A 19,861-nucleotide genomic window follows, 5' to 3' on the forward strand; every position below is an offset into this window, starting at 1 on the left:
GATCTTGTACCAGTGAAGGACATAAGCTGGTGGTCATTTTTAGATCCACCTGAAAGTCAAAAGTCAGAGGGCAGCACAATGGCAAGCACTGCTGCCTCACACCACCGAGGTCCCAGGTTTGCTCCTGGCCCCGACCATGTGGAGTTTGCACATTCATCCCACGTCTGCGTGGGTTTCACCCCCACAACCCAAAAAGATGTGCAGGGTAGGTGAAATCGGCCACGCTAAATTGCCCCACGCTAATTGGGTACTCTTTTTTTTTTTATAAATCAAAACGGAACAGTTGTGTCAAGTTAAACTGTTTATATCATTTATTGAATTTTGCTGGATTGTTTAAATCACAGCTAATAAAAACGAAGGGGCATTTCACTTCTACAATACAGATTACAAACTGAAATCTACCGAAATAAAAAAAACTGGAATAAGTGTCAAAACTGAGGCTCATGCCTTTTTTTGCACGAATGAAAAATTACTGCAGGTCATCAACTTTGCACAAAATACCAAAATACAACAGTCACAATAATGGAGAATGGTTAGCAGTCCATTTTGTCTGGTGTTTGAGCTTTATGCTGCATGTTGCACTGTGGAAAAGCAGAGTTTCAGAGTGTATGGGTAAGGGCCACCTGCGAAGAAAAGAGAGATAATCATAGGCACTGCAAAACTAGTCTCATTGCCGCCCGCTCCCCACTGGTCTATATTATTAGCAAGACATACTTGGATTTTTCATCTGATAGTGATTCAGCAGGGACAGCGATTCCATGGCATCGTTCTTGGAGTCCCATTCAATCAAGCCGGAGGAACTTCTCTCACCTACAACAACAAATAAATTTGATTCAAATCCTACATGCCAAAATATGAAAATGCCCAAGAGGCTGTGTCTGGGACTAGCTGTGACAACAAGAGCAGGAGACAAAAGGATAGCCAAAAGATCGAAGATCTATGGATTGTTTAGCCAACAGTGAAGTCGTTCCTTAGCCAAGAGAAAAATACATTAAAAAACAGATGGCCAGGGCGGCGGTGTGGTTAGCACTCCTGCCTCACGGCACCATGGACCCAGGTTCAATCCCAGCCCACTGTCCGTGTGGAGTTTGCACATTCTCCGTGTCTACGTGGGTCTCACCCCCACAACCCAAAAAGATGTGCAGGCTAGGTGAATTGGCCACACTAAACAACTGAAAAAAAACATTGGGTACTCAATTTATACATTTATTTTTAAAAGATGGTCAAGATCAGGACAGGAATAAACTGACCCACAGATGATTTCACGGAGTTAATAAAATGACAGGATTTCAGTTGACAAAAGCATGACGGACATTAAATTGATTTGCTTGTTTGTGCTGAATTACCCAAGTGGGCAGATTGGAAAAAGAATCCCAACACCCAATGAAATAGGAGAAAGCAGGTTGCTCAGTAGATTCATGGCAGTAATGTTCTCTCTTAAATAACCAACTGCTAATCAGAGCCAGCTACAATTGAGGGGAAACTCACTGGTCTCCAAGCAGAAATATCAGGAACTTACTCTTTCCAGAGAATAACTTGAAGGCAGATGGCCGCTTCAAACCCAACTCATCACAGACCTGAAAGAAAAAGAAAGCTATAAGAATCCTTGTTCTGAAGTCATACTCCTTTTACTGTCCAATCCAAATGGAGCAACCACACAACTTTAAACTGGAATGAGCTCTTGCATTCTGATGGGAGGGATTGCAGTCAGGTATGTTATATAGTTACATCTGGACCTTTGCCAGTCACTACCGAGAACCCCTACAGTTCAGTAGCACGGATATCAATGAGCAGCAGAAATTTAAGGTAAAGTTTAATTATAGTCCTACTGCCAACTTCGATTTCACTATTACGGCAAAACTACCAAATGTCAAATCTTTTATTCAATGTCACATGTTCGAAACAGCAGTCGGGTCGTCTTGTGTCCCTACGTAATGATGTTAGTGCTTAGAACAGAGATGAGCTAGTAGCAAAGGTAAGCAACCCCATAAACCCTTACTGAAAAACATAGTACCTCACAGAAGGCTTCCTCTGTCACCTCCGGAGGCGCATTGAAGTAATGTAGAACATTGCTTGGGTGCTGGATTCGATTCTTACTGGCTTGTTCTGGGGTGGTGAAGCGATTGTTTCTGGAGCCAGAGAAATCCTTAAAACTGCAAGAGCCATCTTCAAGCTCATATGACTGACCAGCCATAATGGCCTGTTGTTTGGACACACTTGATTTAAAAAAAACATACCAGTAAGCACAAACATTCCAAACTCAAAGTCCTCATGCTCTACACAATTACTTCCGTCAAAAATCTCCCCTCCCACACACAACAGTTGTAATGTTTTACCATCATTGATGACTTGCCATTCAGGTCATCAGCAATTCTGTACTTGGCCCAATAGGCAAAAAGTAAAAATTAACAGATGCGGTATTTCCATGCCCTGGTTACAAATATTATACACAGTGAATGGATTTTAGCAAACTCCAGAGAGACTTTGCTGGGAATTAGAATGAAAGCCATAAAAAGATCTTAAATATCTACATTTCAATCAATCCACCCAGCCAATGTGGAAGAGACACTCTCACTCCAGGCCCTCCACACTGAAGACAATGATTTTCCCTAGAGCTGACAAGATGTCCGTCGCAGACACAGGGATTCACCATTGGTCAGCGCATGGTTTGGTGCTTAGCTATCCCGTTTCTATGTAGATGGACAGGTTGTGTTGAGGAAGTAGAGTCTGCAGAAGGACTTGGACAAGCTAGGGGAGTGGGCAAAGAAGTGGCAGATGGATTACAATGTGGAAAAAGCGTGAGAGATTGTGCACTTTGGTAGGAAGAATAGAGGCATAGACTGTTTTCTAAATGGGGAAATGCTTCAGAAATCAGAAGCACAAAAAGGGACCTGGGAGCCCTAGTTCAGGATTCTCTCAAGGTTAACATGCAGGTTCAGTTGGCAGTTAGGAAGGCAAATGCAATGTCGGGAGAGCTAGAATACAAGTGCAGGGATGTACAGCCGAGGCTGTACCGACACCGTTTGGAATATTGTGAGCAGCTTTGGGCCCCGTACCCAAGGAAGAATGTGCTGGTGGGAATCCAAAAGGAGATTCATAAGAATGATCCCCTGAGAAGTGGTTGAGGACTGAAGGATTTGAGGGGTGGGGTTACAGAATACAGGAACACAGATCGAGATAGGAGTGAACGTGGAGAGATGTTGCCACGGAAAACTAGAACCGGAGGGTGCAGCCTCAGACCGAAGGGACGATCCTTTAGATGAGGAGATATTTCTTCAGCCAAAGGGTGGTGAATCTGTGGAACTCCTTGCCGCAGAAGACGGTGTAGGCCATGTCTTAAGACAGGTTCTTGATTAATAAGGGAATCAGGAGTTATGGGGAGAAGGCAGGGGAATGTGATGAGAAACATAAGTCATGATTGAATGGAGAAGCAAACTCAATGGACCAGCCTTATTGTGCTGCTATGTCTCATGGTCTTGTATTACTTCTAATGCATTATATGCAAAACCAATTTAAGATGACCGGCCCTTTATAACAGAACAAAAAATGGATCGAACTAGGACCACTCCTAACCAGTGGCAGTTCCAATTTGTACATTGTAATTATGCAACAGACTTAGCCATGGATGTATTTCAAAGATTAATGCCAGGCTCAACTTCTACAAAACCCCAAAGGGCCTTGGCAGGCAGAGCATGGGTTCAATGCCAGTTATCTTAATCTTGCAAATTTCCTCAACTCCTACTCCAATGCACAATTTCAAAAAAGTTGGCACCTACCAAACATTTAATTTTTGGTCAAACATGTATGTATTATTCAAGTGACTGATGGCACGATCCACAGCAAATCCATCTCCCATTTCTACCATGGCAGCTCCTGGCTTGCTCTTCATGAATTTAACCTATAAAAATAAGGTACGGAAAGATTGGATAACTTCACAACAATCTGGTCAGTCACCGTTGTTTGTTTTTGCCACGGTAAAAGTTGCATTGGTGTACTTTCACCCAGTCAGGTAATTATCACTTTTCAAAAAGAAAAATAGTTTATCCATTACACAGCCTGATCTGAAAATCCAAGGAACCACTTAGAACCCCTTCCTCGTCCAAATAAATACCTTTTCCACATTTCCATACAAGCAGAAGATGTTGAACACCCGATCACAATTCATCCTTGAAGGATCCAACCCATAAACCATCAGCACTGGACTTTCTGCTTGAGGACCATATTCTGGTGGTGGCGGTGGAGGTGGTGGTCCATACTGAGGCCCATAGCGCTGACTGGGTGGTCCTCTGTGAGGACCCCCCACTGGGGGTGGGCCGCCCATCCGTCGACGCTCATAGTGGGCGGGTGGACCATAATCATCATCTGGATAGTGACTGTATCCTCCTTGTGGGGCTCCTTAGGAGGCAACGAAAGTAGATTTAGAAGGCATGCTCGATCAAAGACAACTCCGCGCCCCACACAATATCCCAATAAGCTACAATGGAAGAGCAGGTTTGCGTGAACTCGGAGGGCATTCTTATCATGCAGTATGGTAGCTATCCTACTATTCAGCTGACAAGAACGGTGCCAGCAGGTCAGTGGCAATCCTTCAGTTATTGAGGGAATTGGCTGTGCTGAATCATTCCATACCACATTAGAATTCCTGGTCACAACAACAAAATGGAGATGCCAAAATCAAAACTAATTGCCAGTCAACTTACACCTTTTAGTGGCTATCTAACGACAATGGAAAAAGGCATTGTACCCGAAGGGCAGGATCACATTCACTAGGCAAGTCTACAACAGTGATGGGTAGCAAGTAACATGGTAAACCAGTAACAAGAAGTGCCCAACACACCGTAAAAAGGTGCTTTTTAGTACTTTTTTTTTTTTAAAAAGTACTTTTTCATAAAGTCCTTTTCAGGGGGGGGGCGGGGGGAGGGAGAAAAAAAGTTGTCAGCCAGGTACTACACCACCCCACCCCCACCAGCTCCAATTCTCACCGTACTCAGATGGATGATCTCCAAGCAAGGCTGGCTGGCGCTGTCGCTTGTTAGGATCTCCTACAAAAATGAGAATGCGAGGGGGAGGGGCAAAAGTAGTGTGTTAAATGCAATTCGCAAGCTGTCAATGGCACCCAAAACAAATTACCCAAAATAAATTACAACACAAAAGCAAATATTGAAGAGGAAAATCAGTCAGTACATTAATTACAATATTTTCCACAATACAGAGATACATATTTAAGACTTTGGTATTTATACAGTGTAGTCTTAACAGATCTATTACCACAAAGGTTCAAGCATAAAAAGGTCTACTTACAGCCAGAGTTAGAGAATAACGTCCATGTGCACAAAATGTCTGCATTTTTTTTTCTTACCACCCAATGCTTCAACAGCAACTTATTGCAGTTTTGAAAGATGGCGCCCCAAACATATGCTTCAACCCTGCATTACACGTTTTACAGCAATGAATAGAGATTTTATACAAAAGGTAGTACTAGCTTCTAACAATTGCATCTAGCAACAATTTCACGTTCACAGTTCAGGTAAAAGATTCTTCACAGGTGTCAAATGGTTCAGTAAAAAGTTGTGAATAATGAAAACCCAGTGTTCCTCCATGTCGTTCTCCTGAAAGTAGTGTTGGATGTGTTGGTCTTGGGCTTTGTGGTAGCAAGGCTTACTTGGGAAGGATCTGTGTACATCTCCCACATGGGTGTCCAAAATGAAGTAGTGTACCACTGGTAATGTATCATTTATGCAGCAAAATGGCTGTACTGATGTGCCTCACACAATGTGTCTCTTATCCCTCCTGTTGAAGTTGCATGTTGCCGAGTATCAGTTGTTTATGGCAGATGTCTGAATGTTCTCTGAAATGTAGGAATGTAGAAAACTGGTGTTTCGGCAGGTTGGGTTGACTGGTGGAAGGAACTCGGCATGTACTTCAAGAGCGCTGTATGAATGCACTTGTCTTATGACGAAAACTCCTCTAAGCAGTGAGGGAAAACCCCTGAGACAATGCTGTATCAGTTCACATGAGGCAGTGTTTTTGACTTGTATCTGAAGAAATCTTGAAAATGAAACAGTTACATCTCTTGCGAATATGCCTCAGTCTGCCTTCATTACCTTCACTTCAGAAGTCTAGGAAAATGATGGTTTGCCTCACAGTATGTAAATCATGGCATGTCGTATCGTTGTGGCTGCAGGGTAATCTTGGGCCAATGTATGACACTCGATGTATTGTTCTTGTTCAATGAAAGAATTCTGCTGGCTTCTCCAGAAAGATTTGCCTATTACTGCTGCACTGTGTGCGCCCTTACCCAGCAAATGGTTTGATTATATAATGAGAGCAGAGTTTAAAATTAACTGACTTACTAGCACAGTTCACAGCACTTCGCAATCACAGTTTGTTTTATTTTGATCATGCACAGATAGTCACAGTTGAATATTTGTTTTATTAAATAAATCAGCTCATGTTCCCCATGTTTACATAAAAGCTTTTTGCAAACTTCCTAGAAGTTCCTGTTAATTTTAAACTATGCATATTTGGTTTCTCCAATGGTCACACATGTACACCTCAATGGCATTATAAAATAGCAATGTGCTCAATATAAGTGAATAGTGCATTTCAGGATTAGCCCTCAAAACAAACGGAACATAATTCAACTGTGCATTAAGTGAAGGAATCCAATTAAGTATACAAGGCTCATTAAAACTACATGTCGTCACAATTTACAGTCAGCATTTGGGCTGCCAAAACCTCAGGTTTGACTTTCCACTTTATTCAACACAATTAAGAATTCCATTTACGGCACTGATTGGAAACATACTCATTTTAACTGCTTATACCCATGCGTGTGGCTACTGTGATTATACGATGCTGCTGCATTGGTGTTAAAGCCACCTTGCCATGATGCAAACTATCAGCACATCTCCCAGCTTCATTTAATGGTGATTTCAACATGCATATCAGGTAGTACACTGGGCGAGTAGCCATTAAAATGTACTCTGCAACTGGCATTATGGTCAGCAACAGAGGATCAGGGTAGATCCAAAAACCAGACATTAAAACAATTCAACTTTAGAAATAAAAATAAAACTACAAAGAAAAAGTCAAGATATAGTTAGACACCAAGTTACATACTTGGTAAACAAATTTGAAAACCTCACCCCAAAAATCACCTCCCAGTAATTACTGAGAGTAGCAGAGTATAAATGGTCTTACTCCATTTACAACCCAGCATTGAAGCTTAGTCAGACACTGAAAAAAAATAATTTTGCTCAAACGTGTACAAATGCCAGATCGTTAAAATGTTTTTTTTTTTTTTTTTTTTTAAAGTCATTTTTATCCTTGTGGAGAGTACAGGTGAAGGTTTCCAGACATTCTGATAAGTTAATGGAAGGCTTTTACAAAACGACGTTCAGTACTCTACAGAAAACACACCTGAGAAAAAGGCCACTAAGGACAAAAGATTACTAGAAGCGGTGTTGACTATATCTGGCTGCAGAGAATGTGTTTGCATTTTAGTTGAGTATATACAGTAGTACTAACCAAGTTTGCAATTATCGGCAGCCAGCAGAGTTTTACTTTTATAGGAGAAATGTCAGTGCCAACATCTAAATTCAGATTTTATTTCCATTTTGCAAGGTGGTTCACGGTCTACACTAATGGGTGCACAGTCCACAGAAAATAAAAGTCAGTTATTACATTGGTTGCAATCACTACATACAGCCCCAGTACACCAAGTGGAATACAGAAAGGGATCACCAGGAAAGTCAAACCTTGTTATGGGGTGTGCAAAAGATGAAAAAGCTTCCAGCAACATTCTACTTTGAGATGAGTTCATTCACAGAGCAATGAAAGTCAGCTTTCAGTCAGAAACATTTTAGCAACAGGCTCCTCACTCAGTAAGCACGTTATACCTAAAGCTGCATTTCATCATAAAAAAATTGAAGTGCTCGCACAGAAAAACACTGCTGGCTGCTTCATATCCTGTGAGGTGAAACAAGGCACCAGTTCAGAACATACGGACCATGCAGTTCTACACAATGCAGAGAGCTGAAGGTTGGAGCAAAGCACTAGATTAAAAAGCTGCACTGTCTCTTAATCTGGATTTCATTTGAAAACGTCTTCTGCAAATCAGATAAAAAGGGGAGCTTTGTAGTAAATGGGCTGGAGGTCAAAGCTTTAATGGAATGAATGTTACTTCATGTGCACATTTACTATTCTACCAGGAATCATCCTTTCCCAATTATGCAGATTAAAATGGAATCATAGCAAGACCTGTAAATCAGCACTACATATGGGCAAAACTGTTCAGCAGCTACATGCTATGCCTTGTCCCTCAGACATCAGAGATACTCATCAAGTTACCAATTATTGTTCATTCCTTACTAACCTGAGACTAGAATCGTGCATCATGAGCTATTTTAGTCCAAAAACCATAAGGTTACTTATGCCAGGGGATATTGGAAGATTTGGGGCTGGTTTAGCACACTGGGCTAAATCGCTGGCTTTTAAAGCAGACCAAGGCAGGCCAGCAACACTGTTCAATTCCCGTACCAGCTTCCCCGAACAGGCGCCGGAATGTGGCGACTAGGGGCTTTTCACAGTAACTTCATTTGAAGCCTACTTGTGACAATAAGCGATTTTCATTTCATTTAGCATCCGGCCTTTATTTCGTCATTCAGGCCACTGGTTCCAACTAATTTCTTTTGACATTTAAAAAGGTGAAATTTTAAACCAGCACCAGCCCACACATGAACTTGCAACGATACAAGAGATCTTAACCCATACAACTCTCTTGACTCAAGTCCTGGAACCAGCTGTAGCATTGGAAAATTGTCAAAATAGTTTCCCTTTCTAAAACAAAAATTGCTCAGGAAACAAGTGTGTGCATCAATTATGCAACTGAGATTGACAGAGATGCGAAGGCCTCGAGTTGAATTGTAGAGATTCTTTAGAGGGGCTTAAAAAAAAGCATGGAAGACAAAAATCTAGGATTTAAGCTAAATGTCATGGGACACGAGTAAACTTAGTGAGGAGGCAAATTCAGAGTTCTCGACAGACCAAGACATTTGGAGAAAAGGGAAGCAATGCCCCCATAATAATTGAATAACGAGATGCAGCAATGACAAGTGGTAGAGAAAGAGTTTATACAAAGAAACCCAAGACCGGGTCAAATAATTATCCGGATGTGATCACCCCGTTGTGGAAAAGGACAGCTGGATCAGCTCCACTGTGAAAAGTAAAAAACATCCATTGAAGTATATTGGGGGGGGGGGGGGGGGGGGGGGGGGAAGAAAGAGGTGCAAGTGGAAAACCTCAGTTCTTCAAAAATCAAAGTTTCAGAAACTAGGAGTACCATGCTGCTGTTACCCAACGCTAAATCTAAAGATCGCCAATGGCCTTCCAACCAGAATTTTGGATGCCGCAACATATCTGGAAATCACTTCCAGCTCCAACAGTTTAATTTTGGAGAAAGGGAGCTGTATTATGCCACTGGTAATGACCATAGGAAAAACAGTCACACCATCCTGGACTCAATGAATGGAGCTGCTGGGGATAAAAGCAAAGTGGTGAATCATCCAGAGTTAAAAACAGAAAATACTCGGCAGGTCTGACAGTATCTGTGGGGAGAGAAACCCGAAACATTCTCTCTCTATAAATACTGCCAGACTGAAGTATTTCCAGCATTCGCAATATTTTGCTTCTGTTGCTGTGAATAATCTTGCCATGATGAATGAATTGAAGTAGACCAAGTACTTAAGAGACAGTGCAATTGACGAGTGAAGAAACTGGAATTCACAGCATTGGTTCAAATTTGAGCTCTCATTGTTAAGTAGGTCTGTATCCAGACGCCCTGTCTAACTCAAGTTCTGCCATGCCTCCCCAGCCAAAAATAGGACTTGATATTTAAATGAGCTGAAACATAATCAGATTAAAAACAAAAACATTGTGCAATGCAAAACTACCCCACTCACGTTAAAATTTGCCAGTAGCCCAATGCACTATTAAATTAGTCAACAATGCACTCAAGTCTTGCCAGAGCATTTGCCCATTGAGCTAAGTCTCAGCCATCAAATCACTGAGGGGATAAAGCAAGTGCCCATCACCATAAGGCAAACCAGTTAAGTATCCAAATGGTGCGGTATTCCAATGTTGCTGGAAGCTTTTCTAAATTTCATTAACTGACAGCACCAAAGTTATAACTGTAAAATATGGTGTGGGATTAGAGGAGTGTAAGTTGCAAACAAGGGGAATGTGTATAATTTCAACACATTTAAATTAATTTTGCATTACACTGAATATGCATATACTTATACAAAATGTTACCTTGTCCTCCCAAAGTAGGATTCGTATAGTCCCAAGTGTCTTGATCATTTTTGAAGACATTCAAACGAGTAGGCTAGAGAAAGTGGAATTCAAGTTATGTTTGATCAATAAACAGATAGAGTGAACTTGTACCTTCCAGTTACCAGGCCAAACCCTAGTCTCCCATATGCGACATAACCCAAGCTAAGTATCAAGTCAATTTGGAGCCTGCGTACACATTTAGATGTAGCCACATTGCTCTTGACAATCCCTGAAGACTTCAGAAAATATATTTTTAGCCCATTAGGTGAATTTCAGCCTCAACATTTCAACCATCATCTTCTTTATCACTCCCCGTTAGTCAGCACATGGGACTTGGCAAGCAACTTACTTTTGCATACTCAATCTTCAAAGTACAACATCCAGAATAAATGTCTGCTCCATTGAGAGATGCTTTTGCTCTCTGTGCACTTTGTACAGAGTCAAATGTGCCCAGCGTTAAGGCAAATATACAAGAGTAAAAAGTACAATATACAAGATTAAAAAGTACAACAGTTGCCTACCAATCACTGGTATTCTACCAATGCAGCCACCAAAACACTATAGCTGCTACAGTCAAGTTAACCCTCCCTTTTCTACTCAACTAAGAATGGTTGTACTGTGGAAAGAAATGGAGTTCCATCAACAGCAGTTTCAGTCAAACACGCTTTGCAAAAGATCCCAAGTGCTTCAGAGCCAAAAGGAGTGACCCAAAAGCTTGGTGAAAAAGCTGACCTTTCCAGTAGTGGATTAAAGAGGATGCACAAATGCAGTCAGAGGAATAGGGAAGGGAGTTGAGGGGGAGATATGGGAGTCAGAGTTGCCAAGTTAGCAAGCACCTTGTTCTACACAAGACAGTGAGTGGGTCAAAACGTGTGGTGGCGGCCGGGGAGAGAAAACACTTTAGGTCCAACAAAATCCCCTCTCCCAGTTTTGACTGCAATCAAATACAAACACAGGCAGCACAGCCAATGCCGAAGAGCCCATTAACAATTTGTTAAAAAGCAGAATGGAACATCTCATGCTCAATGTTAGCACTGAAAAGGATATTCCACCATCGCCTGGACTCCATTCTTCCTAAATATTACAATCCTTTGCACAGGTCCGCATGGGTTGCAAATGGTGTACAAAACATCCTGAAAAATAAAAAAAATCTGTCACAATGAGTTACTATTACACATTCACAACTTTGCTCGCCCCCACTACCAGTTTCCTTTATTATATACCTCCAACGATGAAGACATTGATCAGATTAGACTAAAATACACACTATGTGGAGACTGGGTCACTGAATATTTTTCAGCCCAAGTTAGTTTGACTCTCTTCCCAATCAAGAATCTACAGTTGTAAAGGGTAGACCAAAGTAGAGACTAAAATCACATCAGCGATGACCATACCAAATGACAGAGCAGGCCGAGGGGCTGAATGGTCTACTCCAGCTGCTAAATCATACATTATGTACATGTGTACACAAGGCCCCAAAACAGTCATCTTCAGGAAGATTTCACTTGTTTAGAATCTGCACTTCACCTTGCTCTGTATTGTACACACCACAGAATGCTGTAAGAGAGTTAAATAACTCACCGTTGTAATTGGATAGATTGGGTTCATCACTGTGAAGAGCAGTATGTTGTTCACATTTCTGGAATCATCAGAATCACCAGGTCGGGAAATTTTCTGACTAGTGGAGTAGTTCACAAAAGCAGGTTGAGCACCCACATAGATCTGGCTTTCAACTGCAAAGTTGACACAAGCACATGCCCCATTCAGATCCTCGAACTCCACTAATGCCTGTCTCTTCTTGGGCATCATCACTACATAGCTGAAAATCCAAACATGTCAGCTTTTTAGGTGTGAATAAATTTGTGGTATTTGCATTTTTAAATCAATGAGCACTTTGCATTGCCAGAGTTCAGTGTTCTCAAATAGCTTAACCTCTTATCTCAGCATTAAGCCTGTGATCTATGCAAGCCCAAGATGGCAGCAGAACCAAAGTTTACACCAGCATAGTCTTTAAAGAAAAAGTACAAAAGTAATGCAGCTTCAGAAACTACAATACAGAGCAGGAACCAACTGAGTGACTGTAGACATTTTCCAAAATCAGCAAAATGCTCAGAATTTGTTTTCTGCACATCCCACTTGGGGTGGCACATTGGCTAACACTGCTGCCTCACGGCACGGAGGACCCAGGTTTGTTCCTGGCCCTGGGTCACCGTCTGTGTGGAGCTTGTACATTCTCCCAGTGTCTGTGGATCTCACCCCCACAACCCAAAGACGTGTTGGTTAGGTGGATTGGCTACGCTAAATTGCCCCTTAATTGGAAAAAATAATTGGGTACTCCAAATTTAAAAAGAGAGAGAAAAATGTTTGCACATCCCCATTGCAGATGGCCAAAAGATCTAGGACAAAGAGCTGCTTAAGCAAAATATGCCACTCCAGATCAACAAATTTGAACATTAGACATGCAACATCAGTTCCTAGCTTACATAGCATTCCTCAAAAAGGTCAATTATGTATCCATCTATCTTCCTGAATGCCACAAATGCTGTCGAAGAAACAGGAAACAACTTAAGCCAGTAAAGAAAATTGAAGAACATGTTGGCTGATAAGCAATGCTCCAAATATTTAGTTAAACACGTCACCAAGATTGGTGATGTGCAATAAGCAATTTCTGTCCAGTCACATACTTCCATGTGATTTTTGTATTCTTAGTTTTTAAAGAATCTGGGTGTACTACCGAAATTCAATACGAGTCACAGCTCACAATTTACTTATGCGTACCTGAAACAGACCAGCAAGAGATACTTTCCCTGTAGGGAAAGTTAACAAACATGTCGATCATTTCTACTTTTGTTTGCTTACAGCTGGCAAGTGTCATCAACTGCCAAATCTCAAACAGCCTGAAGTTACTACTGACAAAAAAAAAACCTTAATTAGACCAGTCACAACTACTGTGGCTAAAATAACAATTGGAGGTTTGGCAAGTGACCTATCTACCAACTTCCCAAAGCCATTCCATCATGTACAAGTCAGGAGTGTGTTGGGACACTAAGTTGCCTTAATGGCTGCAAGCCCAACAAACAGAAAGTGGCCAGCTTGATTGGCATATCCACAAACTAAAACATTCATTCCTGCCCTATACCATCAATGCACCATGTCTGCAGTGCAGACACCATTACACAGGAGGCCATCATGTACACACTGACTCTCCAGATGAGCAACTTGTTTAGTTCCAGTCTCCTGCACATTTTCTTTCAGTTAACACTAATTCCCTTTCCGAATGCTTCAATTGTACCAGTCTCCACCACACACACAGCAGGACCTTCCAGACCCTGACCACTCGCTGCGTGAAGTATTTTCCTCATCGCTATTGCTTTTTTTTTTACTAATTACTTTAAAATCTGTACTCTTGTTCCTGACACATTCTCCTTATTTTGTAGAGATCCTTTATATGATTTTGAATACCTAATCAAGTTTCCTTTCAGTCTTCCTTTTCTCCCAAGGGAAATGGATCCGCCGATCTCTCTTCATAACTGAAGTTCCTCACCCGTGTGACTCTTTCCTGCACTCTCCACAACACCCTCTCAACCTTTCTAAACCTGGAATTGAACATAATACTCTAGCTACAAGAACTGCAGCAAACACCCAGGCTTCAGCAGCACCTCCCACAATCGCAATATCGAGGATGAGATCACAACTGCATGCACCCCTCAAAATTACAAACCATCTTGGAAATGCATCTCTGTTCTTTCATTATCAGTTGGTCAAAAATATGGAATTCTCCCAACAGTACTACAGGAGTTCCTTCACCCAGACCACTGCGGTGTGAGGCAGCAATTCACCATCACTAAGGATGGACAATAAATACTGCCATCATCAATGACCCCCTACAATCTACACATGGATACAAAAAGATCACCCTTTAACCGGACTAAGTAATGCGCTATTTGACTTTTTAAAATGAATTGTTATCTGACATATGAAACTAGCCACATCCAGCTATGCTTTGGAGCAATTACCCAAATCCACATCAGAACGGAAAAAGTCAATTCTACTTGAGGGAACAGATGTACACCAGGAAGGCTACGCAGGAAAATAGATTAGTCATTAGTACAATGAGGACAAACTGTCAAGGATTGGTTAAAACCAGCTACCGTCAAGAAGGGCAATTAAATTGTCTCCCAATTCCTTAAGCTAAATCAATTCTGCTGTTTCATTGATGTCAAAGGAGCCTCTTGCTATCCCTTTTCATAGAACTTGCTGAGAATCCATTTTCAATAAGCCCAAAAGCAATACCCGTCAAGAAGGTTTGCAGCTGATCTCATCAGGCTAACTGCCACTGTGTCTCAACTCAAATTAGCTTACCTGATGGCACCAAACTCCTGCAGTGCCTCAACAAGGTCTGCCTCCATCGCTCCATCTGACAGTCCTCTGACATGTACCACAGGGGATGGGGATGGTTTGTGAGGATCTTCAAGATAGCTGCCATCCTGCTGCTGCAAAGAAAATGTGCCATTTATGTAATGTATTTTCCTCATCGTCAGCAGGAATGCAAACCTACATTCAAAACTTATTCGGCAAGAGGCAAGCTGATCCCGGCCCTGGGTCACTGTCTTTGCATTTTCCCGTGTCCCACAAATGTGCAGGGTGGGTGGATTGGCCACGCTAAATTGCCGCTAATTGGGGAAAAAATTGGGTACTCTATAAACATATTCAAAATAGAAATGAGCTTTTGCCATTAATTTCTTTGATTCCCAGATATAGCTTTGCTGTGATTATTCTTCCAATTCATAATAATACCCAGTATGACTGACGCCCTTGGGTGTTTGGGAGAGAACAGTGAGGAAGTGGGATGAGCATGGGGTGTAATTCTAAGAGGCAGAGGTGGCAGAAGCTTGAGGTAGTTGGTCACAATTGCCAATTTTTCATGGAACATACAAGTCAGGTGCACAACTGGTTTAACATTCAAGGAGGAAGTGAAACTAGTGAAAAGATATGGTGGTTCTGGTTTAAGAAATCTAATTACAAGCTTTCCAAGTAGACAAATGTTAACTATTCAACAGCTGGAACCAGCAGTGATCCAAAGCCAACATAAATATACAGTTTGGCTGGGGAAGATGTAAAGACTAAGAGGTCAGCAACTCAAGTTCCTCCTGCAAAATTTCCAAGACATCAGAAAATATTGAAGCGACAAGTCTGCTCGCCCGAGAAAGTTATGCAAATTAGCAGTGACCATTTTATCATCAAGAAGAGCTAAGCAGGAAGTAGGTCTTGTAAGAAAATATTCTTCGGTACTAAATGCTGGAAAGAAAGTGTTAGTTAATAGATTGGATTCAGTGAGAAAAATGATTCACAGTATAAGAGCCAGAAACCAAGCAGCAAGGTAGGGGTTGTTCAGCTTATTGGCTTCACGCCCCAAAACAATAACGAGCATATCCAGCATTTTTGATATGATGAAACATCCCAAATAAAAACATGAGCATCACGGAAGCATGTGTGCAACTTTAATGGGCATTTTTAATGAGTTCAGCACTGTTGGCTGGGGCTCTGATGTTTGTTTAGCAATTAGCCATGGGATATTTTCTGATTTTAGGTGGTTGGGATCTTACAAATTAAAGGCAAGAGAGCCCACCTGCCCCTCAACACATTCCAAACAAACAGTGCTGCAGTCTCAATACCAAAGTAGAATTGTTTGGTTGTGCAATTATCTGCTGGGTGGGGTGGGCCACTTCGGTCCATGTGGTATAGATACACCCACACACTGCTCTTACAGATGGATTTCCAGTGAAGCAACAGCAATCCATTTCGAAGTCAGAATAGTGTGGCAGGGGAGCACGGTAGCGCAGTGGGTTAGACTGTTGCCTCATGGCGCGAGGTCCCAGGTTTGATCCCGGCTCTGGGTCACTGTCTGCGTGGAGCTTGCATTCTCCCAGTGTTTGCATGGGTTTCACCCCCACAACCCAAAAGATGTGCAGGGTAGGTGGACTGGTCCCGCTAAATTTTTTCCCCTTAATTGAAAAAAAACTCTATAAATTTATTTAAAAAAGAATAGCGTGTGGCTTGGATGGTGACTCATAACTGACGTTGATCCCATGTGCTTGCTGTCACATGTTTTGAAGGTGCTTTTGAAAGAGCTGCTGCAATGCAGCTTGTAGATAATACACATTGCTCACCAGAAGTTCTGGCAACACAAAAGGTATTAGATGGAGTGGTGTAGTAACGTAGCATTTTAAAATCATACTGCAGTCAAACCTCAGGCAGGCTGTTGGAATTCAGGCATGACCAAAGTCAAATACTCAACCAACGGACTAGCTGCCAGAACATGTCTGTGCCTGTCCCATCAATCGCCTATCAAAGATCAGCGCACTCTACTGAGACCCAGCAGATCATCGCACCCCATTGAAATGCACTGGCCTATCGTTAGAAGCCCAGATTGTGCCAGACTTTCGGTCACCTAGAGTTCCTACCATTACCTTATTATATGGCAACAGGTTGCACTTAAGCAACACCATGGATATGGGACACCTGTGGGCAGGTCTCAGTGTCCTGTCAGGCAGACATCAGGAAACCCACTGAGTAGTGGAACCCCCCTCCCAAGACCTCATTGGCCACAAGTCAGAGAAGTATCTGGAAAGGCAGGGAGAGATGGGACAAAGGGAAAGGGGCTTTTCACAGTAACTTCATGCTTGTGACAATAAAAGATTATTATAATCTCAAAACCGGTCAGATACCATGCAAAAAAATCAGTCATTCTTAAATGTCCACCCATTGCGTCGAATGAGTATAGGAAAATAATTCAGAAATTTAGATACAAGCAATGATACAACTAACCCAGTAAATACGGAGTTCAGATCTTTAGGGTGGCACAGTGGTTAGCACAGAAGTTTGTCATCTTCGGAAGTTCTCTTCCACGACCAACATCTCTTTGCAAATTTTTCAAAATGGAAAACGCTAAACTTAAGGGGTGGCACAGTGGTTAACACAAGGGACCCGGGTTCAACCTGGCCTTGGGTGGCTGTGGATTTCCTCCTTGTGCTCCAGTTTCCTCCCAGTCCAGGGTTAGATGGATCGACCATGCCAAATTGCCCTTTCGTCTCCAAAAGATCAGGTGGGGTTACAGAATAGGGTGGGGGCCAAAGTATGGTGCTCTTTCAGAGGGTCAGTGCAGACTCAAAAGGCGGAACGGCTTCCTTCTGGCATGGCTGCAACGTAAAGCGCATCTCTGTTTTGACTTTAGAATTAACAATCGTTCAAAAGATAGGGGCTTTTCACAGTAATTTCAGTGATGCCTACTTGTGACAGTAAGCAATTATATTATTATTAAGAATGTGCAGGAACGCAAGGGCCTGCAGAGCTTCACGTGCATAGATGTTTGACGGATGTCAAGACACATCGAGAGCAATGGTTAGCACTGCTGCCTCACGGGTTCAGTCCCAGCTGCGGGTCACCGTCCGTGTGAAGTTTGCACGTTCTCGCCATGTTTGTATGTGATTCGCCCCCACAACCCAAAAGATGTGCTGGGTAAATGGCCATGCTATCATGCCAAATTGACCCTTAATCGGGAAAAACAAAAGGATCCAGGGCTTCAAAAATAGAGGGGCTGAACACAAAAGCAGGGAAGAGGAGCCAAACCTGTCCATGGTATTCCCTACAGTGGAGGCCATTCAGCCCACCGAGTCGGGGCTTACTCTACACTGCAGGAGGCCGTTCAGCCCACCGAGAGAGCGCTGGCCCTACACTGCAGAAGGATGCCATTCAGCCCACCAAGTCTGCACTGACGCTACACTGCAGAAGGAGGCCATTCAGCCCACTGAGTCTGCGGCGATTCTACATGCGGAAAGAGGCCATTCAGCCCAGAGTCTGCGATGATCCTACAGTGCAGAATGGGCAGTGCGGTAGCATTGTGGATAGCACAATTGCTTCACAGCTCCAGGGTCTCAGGTTCGATTCCCGGCTTGGGTCGCTGTCTGTAGGTTTCCTCCGGGTGCTCTGGTTTCCTCCCCCAGTCCAAAGATGTGCGGGTTAGGGGTTTTGGCCATGCTAAGTTGCCTTTAAGTGTCCAAATTTGCCCTTAGTGTCGGGTGGGGTTACTGTGTTATGGGGATAGGATGGAGGTGTTGACCTTGGGTAGGGTGCTCTTTCCAAGAGCCGGTGCAGACTCGATGGGCAGAATGGCCTCCTTCTGCGCTGTAAATTCTATGAGAATGAGGCCATTCAGCCCACCCTTCGAAAAAAAAAACACCCCACGTCGGCCCGATTCGCGGTCGGGCCACACATAGCATCGCTGGTCCCATAAATTTAGCGAGGGAGAATCCGGAGAGGGCACAGGCGGTCTAATCTTTGGTGTGGGGTGTGGTCGAGCAAAATTACACTCACCCACAGTACAGCACCAGGGCTGGGCTGCCGAAATGTCGAGAGGCCCCATGCGGCTGCCTGGCGCGCACAATGGCGGAGCCTTCAAAGGGAAGGGCCAAGGGAGCGGCCGGGCCCACATTTCCAGCCCGCCATCAGAAGTCAGCAGATTGCGTGGTCACTACCGGCGGCGGCTCGCGCTGCCCGCAGACGGTCCCCGCAATCCAAGAGCCACCTCGCCGGCCCGGAGGCGTCCGTGAAAGGTCCCACCCCACCCTCGGAGCCGCCGCCGCCGCCTCTTCGAGGAGAAACAATGGCGGTTGGGACTAGGCCGCAGGCTCCGATCGGCGCCTCAAAAATAAACCCCCACACGGATCCGAAGATCGCGGCCGCCGGCCTATCACCCGAGGCCCGCGCCCCAAAATGGCGGAATCGACCAGAACCCGTGTTACTGAAAGGAATCTCTCCCATCCACCCCCCCCCCCAAAAAAAAACCCGACTCATTTTTTTTTTTCTCGACCCCTCCGCATCCTCGAGGTCGGTACCCGGCTTCCGGCTCCGCTTACTCGGTTGCCGTCGTTTTCGGTTCGCTGGCGCTTCGCCGCACGCCCGTCGTACGCCTGCTGCCTGTTCGCCATCTTGTCTTCACCGCCACCGCTGCAAGGAGACAACATGGCGCCCGCCATAAATAGGCGCGCGCCGACGACCGGGCCCCGCCCCCTCCGGCTTCTCATTGGTGAATTGCGAAGTAGGCTCCGCCCCGGCTGTCACACCCGATTTGCGCTCGGGAACAAAGGGCGACGCTGCGATTGGACGTCGCTGACCGCGATCCCGCCTCCCTCCGCCATCCGATTGGGTCTTGGCTGCCGCAAAGGAAGGCGCGCGCCTCCGCCCCGCGCGCCGATTGGTGGGCGGCCCGTCACACAAGGGGACAAAGGGACTCTCTGCGCCCCACCTGTTCCCCACGTGGCCCCTTGGGTGCTGGGGCCTTGAGGGACGCAGGAGGTCGTTCAGCCCTCTTGAGCCTGCACCACCATTCAATAAGATGGTGGTTGTGATCGCAATGAATGATTTCAAGGAGATAGATGGTAGAGATAGGTGACGGTTAGCACTGCTGCCTCACAGCCCCGTGTCCAATCCACCCTATCCCCGTAACCCAATAACCCCATCTAGCCTT

General features: G+C 43.9%; 1 protein-coding gene across 2 annotated transcripts; it reads right to left on the minus strand.

Annotated features, from left to right (window-relative positions):
* Positions 1 to 283: 283 nt before the first annotated feature.
* Positions 284 to 19,399, minus strand: LOC140402398 (heterogeneous nuclear ribonucleoprotein L-like). 2 transcript variants are annotated; one of them, XM_072490150.1, is made up of 13 exons: positions 19,251 to 19,399; positions 14,698 to 14,828; positions 11,917 to 12,154; positions 11,381 to 11,468; positions 10,685 to 10,779; positions 10,315 to 10,387; positions 4,983 to 5,042; positions 4,112 to 4,395; positions 3,777 to 3,898; positions 2,015 to 2,216; positions 1,520 to 1,577; positions 715 to 810; positions 284 to 623 (listed from the first exon to the last, which is right to left on the minus strand). In XM_072490150.1, exons 1-13 carry the CDS (start codon positions 19,368 to 19,370, stop codon positions 565 to 567), a joined length of 1,626 nt encoding a protein of 541 aa, XP_072346251.1. In that variant the 5' UTR covers positions 19,371 to 19,399; the 3' UTR covers positions 284 to 564. The 2 variants fall into 2 exon arrangements, with proteins under 2 accessions (XP_072346251.1, XP_072346252.1); XM_072490151.1 differs by lacking the exon at positions 4,983 to 5,042.
* Positions 19,400 to 19,861: the final 462 nt, after the last annotated feature.

The sequence above is a fragment of the Scyliorhinus torazame genome, chromosome 25 (genome assembly GCF_047496885.1).
Source record: "Scyliorhinus torazame isolate Kashiwa2021f chromosome 25, sScyTor2.1, whole genome shotgun sequence".
NCBI classification, from domain to species: Eukaryota; Metazoa; Chordata; class Chondrichthyes; order Carcharhiniformes; family Scyliorhinidae; genus Scyliorhinus; species Scyliorhinus torazame.

Excerpts from the sequence above, each read along its gene's own strand:
- LOC140402398 (XM_072490150.1), bottom strand. The coding sequence starts at position 19,370 with ATGGCGGGCGCCATGTTGTCTCCTTGCAGCGGTGGCGGTGAAGACAAG. Across the intron at positions 1,578-2,014 it reads CAGAGGAAGCCTTCTGTGAG|GTCTGTGATGAGTTGGGTTT; the intron begins GTACTATGTTTT and ends TTTTTCTTTCAG. Across the intron at positions 624-714 it reads CTATCAGATGAAAAATCCAA|GTGGCCCTTACCCATACACT; the intron begins GTATGTCTTGCT and ends TTTTCTTCGCAG.